General features: G+C 42.3%; 1 protein-coding gene across 1 annotated transcript in view; it reads right to left on the bottom strand.

The window, feature by feature from the left end:
* Positions 1-479: 479 nt before the first annotated feature.
* Positions 480-10,635, bottom strand: part of LOC144792471 (P2X purinoceptor 7-like) — a 215,639-nt gene continuing 205,483 nt past the window's right edge. Inside the window, exon 13 of the mRNA XM_078667500.1 lies at positions 480-6,808. Within this exon, the coding sequence (XP_078523626.1) occupies positions 6,356-6,808 (453 nt within the window). The 3' untranslated portion in view covers positions 480-6,355. The remainder of the gene's footprint in view (positions 6,809-10,635) is intronic.

The raw sequence follows: 10,635 nt of genomic DNA, 5'->3' as shown, positions 1-10,635 counted from the left end.
CGGCTGGCGTACGATGTAGGCCCCAAATTCCAGAGTGCAGTAAGTCCGAAATCCGGCGGCCAAATCGATTTTTGAAAAAGACATGGACATCAGCAGGGCATCAATAAGAAGTACCCGTCGTCATAATCAGGATCTTCACATGATAATCGTGGGAGGCGGAAAGGGTCTCGGGTACTTTTAGCTCACGCGTCCATCTTGGAATCAAGCAAAGCTCCTCCCCTTCCTGATTATTTTTTAATATTTGTAGTTTATTTATAGGTATTTAAATGTTGTTGTGTGTTTGAAAAAAAGGGCATTGCCAGACGGAGGATTCTTGTATCTCAGGATTTTAGTGTAATTATTAAATTGTCTCCATCATTGGTTGTATGGACCTTTGTTCGCCAAGGAAAACGGAAGATTTGCAATTAATTGACCATGAACAGTGAAGTCCATTAGGGGCTTCACAAGAATCAATGGAGAGAGTTGATGCGAGAGTGTTATTCATTAAGTATTAATATTTAATCATCATTACAGATAAATAATCCATTAGTCAGTGTTTTAAAACAAGATAAAATACCACATTATTGAATATTACAATTTAAAAAAATACAGCAATTGTTGTAAATAAAGGAATACCCTAATCTAGGTTAATCGTATTTAGACAAAAGAATGAAAATGTCTCTGGTAAGTAAGAAAAAAAGATGTCAGTTGAGAAACCCAAATGAAGAGTTCTGATGAGGGACTAAAAATGCAAAGGCATGTAGCCTTTGCATTTAGCGATAGATCATTTGCAAAGCTGGAAAGTATCCTCAGGTATAAATCAGCAGACATCTCTGGGTGCAAAAGGAAAGGACTCAAAGGGTATCTCCTGAAAAGAAGAAGAATCCTATCCTGCTCTACAAACACACACTAATATACATCTGCTAAAACATAATTGCAACAATTGATACATCCCCCTATTCCTAATGCCCAGTCAGATCTTAGCAAACTCTTGGAAATGATACATCATCCACATCTTGGAGTTCAGAGAGTTCTTCCTACGAGTCCCATTCCCTACCATCTCCTCTCCTCCCAGTGATAACCTCACTAATGTTGTCTAATACATTACAAATGCCTGTTCACTAGCTAACAGAAGGCTTCCGGAAAGTTACAGCATTTACAGCAGAAGATAAAAATATCTTTTACAAGGCAACAGGTTAATACAAAAATAGGGCTTTTAACCCCAACATAGAAAAAAAACATTAATATGGCTTCAGCAGTCAGGCTAACTTAAGCCAGTACATTTTGTTACCTCATTTGTGCTTTCAATGCTGAAGCATGATTACCTGCTACAAGAATTGTATTTATTATATGATGCTCTTTTCAGTGCAATGTGTTTAATTGTCAAAATGAGGAAATTCACTCTATCAATTTCTAATGGCCTTTCCTTTCATCCCAGCAAGATGTTCGCAAAGTTCACTTTACACTTTGTAGTACGCGAAAGAAAAGTAAACACCAGTTACAAAGTTAAAATAACAACCAACCATTTGTCAGAATACTAGAATTAAATTTGACCTGTCTTTGAACGCACAGCAAATGCCACAAGATAAAAAACATTTTAAAGTCCTCTTAAAAGCTCGTTGACTTTTGGAATTCCAGGATAGTTACTAAGGTGGCTTCTCCGGGCTCAAGGGGCTGTTGTAGTTGGACCCTCTGCCACCTCTGGGCGCCGGTGGATTGCATTGGTTACACCACTGATAGCAAAGGCCCTGACACCCATTGACGTCAATTCATCAAAATGCCAGGGGTAGCAGAACAGACATCACATGCCATTTGGCCTTTACTTGGACTCACACACACACATGCTTACACATACATTCACCAATGCTCACACTCCCTCTTACATAAGCACACTCGTAACTTCAAGCATGCACACTACACACATTCAAAAGCATTTTTATTTTTCTCAGCTGCAGGATAGGGTCATTACGTTATGTTAAAATTATTTTTAAAGCGCATTTACACCAAGCAGTTTCATGGCGCTAGGGGCGGGAAGACTGCAGCAGAAAGATTCCCAGAAACATTATTCATAGGCTTGTAAGAACAAGAAAGTTTTCAGGAGAGTTCTGAATTGAATATAGCACGTTACTGATCTAAGCACATTCGGAAGAGAGTTCCAAAAGCGAGGGGCCAGAAAAGAAAACCTAAGACCACCATGCTTTTTTCATTTGAAAGTAGCAGTAATGAGCAGGTTGAGGTGAGAGGAGCAGAGTTCACGTGAGGGAACATAACGTTGGATCCTGGAAGAGATAAAAACAGGGCCTTGACCAGCAAGGGCTTTGAAGATAACACAGCCTAATTTAATTACACAGTGTTTGGCTACCAGGAGCCAATGAAGGCTCTTCATCAGGGGGCTGACATGTTGGTGCTTAGGTTGATGAAAAATGAGCCTAGCTGCCTGATTTTGTACGATCTGTAGGCGATGAAGCTGGTATGCTGGAATGCCAACATAAAGGGCATTCGCATAGTCAATGCGGGAGGTGACCATGGCCAGGATAACAAGAGTGAGGGCCTCCGTGGTCAAGAACCTACAGATCTTCCGAATTCTACGAAGATAGAAGAAGCAGGAAGAGACTACTGCATTGATTTTTGGCTTCAATGACAAGTCGCTACAGATGATGACTACAAGGCTTTTTACAGAGTCTGCTGGGCGGGGAGGAGTGCCCAGAGATGAAGGCCAGAAACTGGAATTCGAAGGGTTGGAGGACCCTCCAGTTAAAACAAGCTCTGTTTTATCAGGGTTAAGTTTTAATTGGCTAAAATACATCCATTCACTAATAGAAATCATGGTGGATTGGAAATTACTGATGGAAATATTGGAAGAGTCTATGTTGAATATCAACTGGAGATCGTCGGCGTAATTGAAGATTATGGCTGGGCTATTATGTGAAGACCCAATCAAGGGTTGCATATATAAGTTAAATAGGAAGGGTGATAGAGCAGAGCCCTGAGGGACCCCACAGGTCAGTTTTGCTTTCCCTGCCGAGAAGTTGGCCAGCCGGACTGCCTGGAAGCGCATGTGTAGAAAGGATGTGATCCACTTGAGGGCCAAGCCCTGATACCGGCATTGCTGACAAGGTCGATCAGAAGTTCATGATCGACCGTGTCAAAAGCCGCCGATAAATCCAGAAGCACCAGAGCCTGGGTGATGTTTTTATCGGTCCCTCTCCGGAGGTCATCCACGACTGCCATAATGACAGACTCTGTCGAGTGTGCTGGCCTAAAACCCGCCTGCCAGGGGTCAAGAAACTGGGAATGCTCAATAACTGAGCTGAGGCAATTCGTGACATGAGCCTCTAATATTTTACTGAGGTAAGGGAGCAAAGAAATAGGACGGAAATTGCTCAACACCGAAGGATCTGCATTGGGTTTTTTCAATATAGGAACTACTACTACGCATTTAAAGGTATCGGGAACAATGCCTGATTAAAGGGAATTGTTAAGGAGGGAGAGCGGCGGGTCAGGGCAGGTAAGAAAGGCCTCTTTCAGAATGTGGGGAGGGCAACAGTCATTGGGAGAGCCAGAACCCACTTTATTCAGAAGGATCACAAACTCTTCTCTAGTAATCAGGGGAATTTGATAAAGCGTAAAGGGGTTTTTACAGGGTATAGGGAGGGTAGTAGGGGAAGTGGGGATAGGGATATTGTTCTTAATGAAGGTAATTTTGACAATGAAAAATGAGTTCAATGATTTACATAGTGTTTGTGAGGGAGCAGATTTAACAGTCACCCTATCAGGTTGTGTAAGCTCATCGACAATTGAGAAAATGTCTTAAGCCTTTGTGGAAGAATTGGTGATTTTTAGAGAAAAGTAAGCAGATTTAGTCTGAAGAATGGAGTCTTTATAATTTTTTAACAGGGCTACATATGCCGCTCTCTCCTCGGATGCATAGGCTCGCCGCCAACGGCGCTCTGCCTGTCTAAGCGCCAGTTTTTCTTTTTTAAATCGTCAGAAAACCAGCGTTGAGCGTCGTGGGGGCGATTAAGCTTGATTTTTTTCAGAGGGGCAACCATATCACTGGCTGATTCTAGCCAATGATCAAGGTAAGAAGCCTGAAAAGAGATGGGGGCCTGTTTGTTGGGAGAGGTGGCTGTTAGGAGTGCGTGGAAGTCACCCATATTAGCCCGTTTCCCGTTTCTGGCCAAGAAGTTACCCGCCAAGGGCGGCATGGTGGAGGGAGTATAGGCCATTGCAAAGGAAATAAGATAATGATCAGACCGAGTGCAGGGAGAAACTAAGGGGAGTGTGATTTCTATGTTAGAGGTCTAGACTTGGTCCAGGGTGGGCCCCTTGGTGTGGGTAGCCTTGTGTACATGTTGGGTAAAGTTCATGCCTCGTAGGGAGTCCGTGAACTTGACCGAAGTGGCACTCTCGTGAGTATCAGAGGGCAAGTAATTGAAATCGCCAAGGATAATAATCCTGGTATGATTGATAACTAACTGAGAAATTAATTCACCAAAAAGTTGAGGGAACAAAGGCATATGATCAGAGGGTCGATAAAAAAAGAGCACAGATAAAAGAAAACTTGGGAGAATCGAGTTTTAAGATAAGACTATCAACATGAGGTAGGCCAATACATCTAATTCAGCTCCATTTTTTAAATTACATTAATAGTGATCAATATGATATTATTCATTATTAGTGTGATCAAAAAATTGACTAAAAACAAGGAAAGAGGACCCCCCAACCGACGACCGCAAGGATGACCTGCCCTTGTGTTCCTGGCACTGATTTTGCCACTTCTGAGGCCAGGGTTTACAAAAGCAGTTCCTCGGGTCTCAAGGGGCAAGCAAGGGGTCGCAGCTGTGACCCCTGGTGACCTCTAACTGGCGTCCATGCGGACACCACCTCACAATGCTGAGAAGCGAGCACTGTCGCAATTTAGTCGTTCTGGGTGGGAGCGGCGACAGATGCCAAGGTATTCACTTGCAAAATTTTTGTGATAGAAGAATCTTTGAGGGGAGGGTTGGGGTTTGGATTTATTGTTATTTTACAAAATAATATTTTACTGATTATACCTCCCTACCAGCCCGTGGTTGTAGATCGGTGTATGTGTAACGTTTTGAATAATAATAACAAAGATTTAAACTATAAAGGAGTCACCCTCCTCATAATAATGAATGTTACTGTCTGATGTATGCCAAAATAATTGGCACCCATGCTAGACACAATGTGTTCCTGCCACAATAGCCTCTCACTTTCAGGGAGTTGGTTACAATCACAATTTAACAGAAAACAAAGGTCAGCAACTCTTGTTAGGCAAGTTTATAAAATGTAACTGGCTTTGCGCACTGCATGCGAGTTAATGTAGGTGAATTTTGTGGGGTCCGGGTATGGCGTGATATCAAGATATATACAGTGTAGTCCTCTTGGTTATTTTATTTGGAGTAGAAATCCGCTCCAACTTACAAGTGCGCGATAGCGCTTCACAATATTAAAAAATATAAAAACAGGTTATAATCAAAAAAGTCATACCACCACTTGTTAACCATGTGCTTCGGTAATATGGGTTGGGTACAGAAGTTATAAGATAGGTGTCAATGTATAAAGCAAAACAGTTGAAAAATAAAACTATTTACAAACAAAGCAGTCCAAATAAATGACTGATGGCCCACACCCTACCACTCCCCACCATGCGGATCATGGCAGGTTATACCCAGAGTAGCAGTAGTGCTGCTTGTAAAAACCTGCAAGGACAAGGAAGTTGAGAAAGAGTACAGAAAGAGTAATTGTAACTTTGTGTACCTCCTAGCTCAACCTAACTTGTCAAAAAAAAAAAAGAAGAAATTGTTGGCCTATGGGCATCTTCCTCTCGCATTCTCTGCCTACCTACTGAGTGGTGGTGGGTCACAACATGATTGGTCAGTTTAGCATCAGCACCCAGGAGGTAAAGAAGCACGATGGGAGGCCAAAGATGGCACCTGACACCTATTCTCCAAGATGATTGGGGGGCAGTGTCTCCTCAAGAACAGTGTTAAAAACGTTTTACAATATAAAGCACATTCTTATTTAGAAATGGATGGATGAGGGACATCTGCCAAAAAGTGGAGATGTAACATCTACTATATTAAGAGTGCATTGATGTCAACAGCGCTGTAAATAATGTGGGTGGGATATCTGGCACTTTTTGGCAAATGCTCTGCTCCACCAACCTATACACAAGGCCCAAAGGCAGAAATATGTTATCCTGATGATCTTATTATTTCTGTAATGCTATTAAAAATGAGGAGCAATAACTTTAGTGAAAAAACACAAATATATTCAGTAGTAGCACAATCTAGAAGTGATGGATTTTGGAGGCTGTGGGTCTACCGACGCACCTTAAAGTAAAAAATCTCTAAAAACCGGTGTATGTTCTATCTTTGCTTGGATACATCTCCCGAATTGTCTGTTTGCAGCAGCTTGGTATTACAGCATAAGTCTCAATCTCGTCGGAACCGAACCGCCAGTGGATGTACTGCTCATACGCACAGTGTCGCAACTTGTCGCTGATGTCGGCGCTGTGCAAGTCCAATAAAGGCTCTTTGTAGAGTAGAATGAACTCCAGCGTTGGCCTGGACAGGACGAGGCGTACAAAGTGCGGGGCAGTGGTGATGCATGAGCCGGTACCCTTCCGACAACACAGCTGCTCCCTCCTTTTTTCCATACGCTGGCACCTGCCGCAGACACACCACGGCACGCTTTTGGGGTCGCTTTTTTCAGACCTGTTGAGCAGCGGCAATTCTTCTGGATTTTGAGAAACAAGAACCGGCAGTTGAACGTCTCTCATATTGCTGCTTTTCCTCTGCAACTGAAAGATTACAAAAATTAGATAAGGCGCCGTGCACAAAATGTATGCTTGCATTAGCTTTGTTAAACCCTTCAGAGCTGTACCGTCCTTGTATTGTACACACAGGTTCCTGTATTGTTTTTTAATTTCTATTTTATTTAAAAATAAAATAGAGACTGTAAAACGCAGTTAAAAATGCAAATTTGCAATTGCAAAAAAATGCAATTTAACACGCAGGATTAAAATGATCAGATTGACAATTATAAGGAAGAACATAGAAAGTGCAGGGTTGTTAGATTACTTAAAATTCCTTAGGATTCCAGAAGAGGTTTCTCCATTGCATGCCCCTGATGAGGATCTTTGTGCTCTAAAGCTGTAAACTAGTGTCTATGGCCCACATGCATCAATGTCCCGTTTGCGAATTCTTAATTGTGAAAATTAAGGAATCACAATTAAGAATTCGCAAACGGCTATGCATTAAGAAATCGCAATTTTTTTTGCGATTTCTTACTTTTCCTTAATTGCGATTCACAATTTGCGAATCGCAATTTAGGAATCCCTTTGCATTGATTCCTATAGGCCTAGAGGCCCATAGGAATGAATGAATGTGAAGGCATTCTCATTTTGCGATTCGCAAATAAGGAATCGCAAAATGAGAATGCAATTTCAGGGGTGCCCTGCACCCCTGAAATGTACCTTTATGTACTTTTTACACACACACACATGCCCCAAGGGCATGTGTGTGTGTAAAATGAAACTTTCAAAAATGCACTTGTGCATTTTTGAAAGTTTTCGCAAATTACCATGAAGTTTAACTTCATGTTAATTTACCACTTCCTATTTGCGATTTAGCAATTAAAAAAAAATCATGCATTGCATTTAAGAAATCGCAAAATTGCGATTTCTTAAATGCAATCGCAATTTAAGAAATCGCAAATAAATTGAGATTTCTTAAATTGCGAAAAAAGCAAAAAAGCTTAATGCATCCCAAAACAATGAATTGCATTCGCAAACAGCCGATTTTTGCGATTCGCGCCGTTTGCGAATGCAATTCAGTTTGATGCATGTGGGCCATAATTCCTTTAATTGCTGAGCACTTTATATTGTAGCCAGATCTTGTTATTTTGCCGTTTTGTTGTTATTATTTCTCCCACCTTATTATACATATTTTATTTTACTTTTCTTTGTAATTCCCTCTGTTGTACACATGGCTCCTGGGAATCTCTACACTGTTTTCCGTTTCACTGTTGTATACTGTAATTTTTGCTTGATTTGTAAAGAGCTCTTATGTCTATTTGGCCTTCTATGTGCTATACAAAACGGCAAAATCAAGACATGAGAGTAGTCTTTGTAATGTTGTCCAACTATGGGAGAGCTGCAACTTTGTGTAGATAAAGGAGCCCTTTACTATGTCCATTAACTCTTTCTGTTTCAAATTTTGAACACTTGTTTGATTAAGAACTTCAAGAATGTGCATATAAAGATTCCACAAGAACTGGGCTTAATTTTTTGCCTGTGTGCACCATGGAAATCAGTTTAAGGAACTTGTGGTGGATAAGAGTTTCGAGTTTCCCAGTGAAACAGCAATTGCTAACTCGAATTTGGTCCAGTGGGTTGTAGCGGAAGCCATCACTCACCATGCGTGGCATGAGAGATAAATTTACAAGGAGGCGAGCTCCCCCCCCACCTCATCCACCTCACATTGGCTGATGCTTTTAGCTGGGTGAGCCATGAATGCCCACAAGCACTTCCTCTTCCCAACTCAGTTCTGTTCCCCAGTGCCTTTGTTTGCTGCCCAGGACCAAACCAGTGGGCCAGGCCCTACCAATCACTTCCTTGCCACTGCTGCGGGAAACACTGGGAGCACCTTGATCATGCTGCGGCCACCACAGCGCGTAGCGAGTTAACTGCAATTGTGGATTAGTTCCTTTCGAATATAAAGACATTAGGAAGTATGTGTGCTACTTTATGCCACTAAACGCCACTTTATCTCCAAGCTCCACAGTGCGCCCTCAGGATAAGGCAAGCAGTCACTCTTCATCTACAGTCAGCCCCCAGCACTCTTGCGGTTCTGGGCTCCCAAGTCACTCTCTGCTCAAATCACCACCTGGCACCTTTCTCGAGTCCTCCCTTCACGCAGTGGGCTGCATGCAGTTCCTCCAATCGCTCACTTGCACCCCTGGTCACTCAATGGCTTGTTGGCTCCATCTTGAGATCCCTGTGGATTTCTCAAATCAACGAGTGGCCCTCAAGTCCTCTCACGCTCAAACAAGGACACCTGGAGGCCAGGCCCTTGACTGTCTCCTGGATTCCATGCGTCTTCCTCCAGCTCCCACTTCAGGGAGTGTCTGCAGATTCTGAACATGGAGGCGCGCCCATGATGACATGCACCCAAGCCTGTTTCTCAAGGGCCCGCCTCCACATGTAATGTAGATTAGGCGACCCCCACCGCAGGGATCTTTGAGGGCTCAATGCATAGACAATGCTACAGAAATTAACTTAAACACTACACTTGCATACATTTGGAATTACATCATAATACACAAAGATGTCTTGAAACTTAATATCCACCTGAAACCAAAAAACAGACAACCCTTGACCCCAGTAAAAGGAAACAAAAATCTGTGCCCTTCAGCACACACCCGCTCTCAATTTGAGCTGACCTATCCCCACTCTCTCTAACATCTTGGAATGGATCCTTGCCCTATTTGATATTTTTCTTCAATGATCCAATGCTTTCCCGCTAGTTTTGTGCTCTATTAACACACATACATTAATACCTATAATGCTCCTCAGAGATGCCTAACCTGATACAGCTGGCCAATTGCAATATAATTAAGGTTCCCTTTTTCTGTTTTTACAGCTTGTTTGCGAAGTGCATTTTGCAGGGGCCAGTCGGTGAGAGATGCCTTGTTTACCGCGCCTGTACATGATAAACCTTAATTCCCTGCACTATAAGTAAATGTAAGAAGTATTTTACCCTTCCTGCAGCTGTCATGTGTACCTTGATGGAAACATTACAAAGTATCGCCAAAACTGCGGTTATATCGTACAAAATACGTGTGGATAATAAGATTTTTGTGCTTTCAAAATCCTGTCTTTGATTTTTTTCTGAGCCTGTGGCACAAGCTGCAGATTTTAATTTACATTTGTTGTGATTTTTATTTTTACTGTTTATCTACGTTTATAAAATATAATTTAGTAAACATTCAGACCACACACCATCTTTGTATTCATCAATAGGGCTGATGTCCCGTGCTCCAGCCCTTTTGGCATGAATTGCACTAGGGTTTTGGGCTCCTCTTGAAGATGTCTCTTGTAATCCTTTACCATCACATCCCGTTCGAGCCACCTATTTAGTAGAGAGACCGGACTTCCAACTGTTCACGCCTTCGAGTGGACTTGCGGTAAAACATCTTTACGTTTGATAAGTTAAACGCACATATATAAGCGGCCTCCTCCCAGAACAGTCGGAAACACCGTGTGATCATCGCCTGCAGTGAACACCTGACACATGGCATTTCTTATTGATTGGTGTCTTGGATTATAAAACGTCGAGTGCGTAAGTGACTTCCTTTCTGTGGCTAGAAGCCAATCTTTTTCCACCTTCCTATTTATAACTTTGAAACTAATGCTGTCTCGTCTTTGGGACTGCACGATGGACGGTATGCCGTCAGTGCATGCTCAAGCTTTCCCTGCCCGCATGTCTGGGATGTGTCAGTCATAAACATGCACGTTATGCCATAGGGCAGCTCTAGGCTGCCAACGGGCTATCTGCACTTGCTCAGTTCACTTTCCTCGACATTCGTTCATTGCCTAAAAGGCCCCGCTGCACGTTATAGGTTGGT

This window comes from Lissotriton helveticus, chromosome 11 (genome assembly GCF_964261635.1).
Source record: "Lissotriton helveticus chromosome 11, aLisHel1.1, whole genome shotgun sequence".
Classification (NCBI taxonomy): domain Eukaryota; kingdom Metazoa; phylum Chordata; class Amphibia; order Caudata; family Salamandridae; genus Lissotriton; species Lissotriton helveticus.
This window is presented reverse-complemented; position numbering and strand designations above follow the sequence as displayed.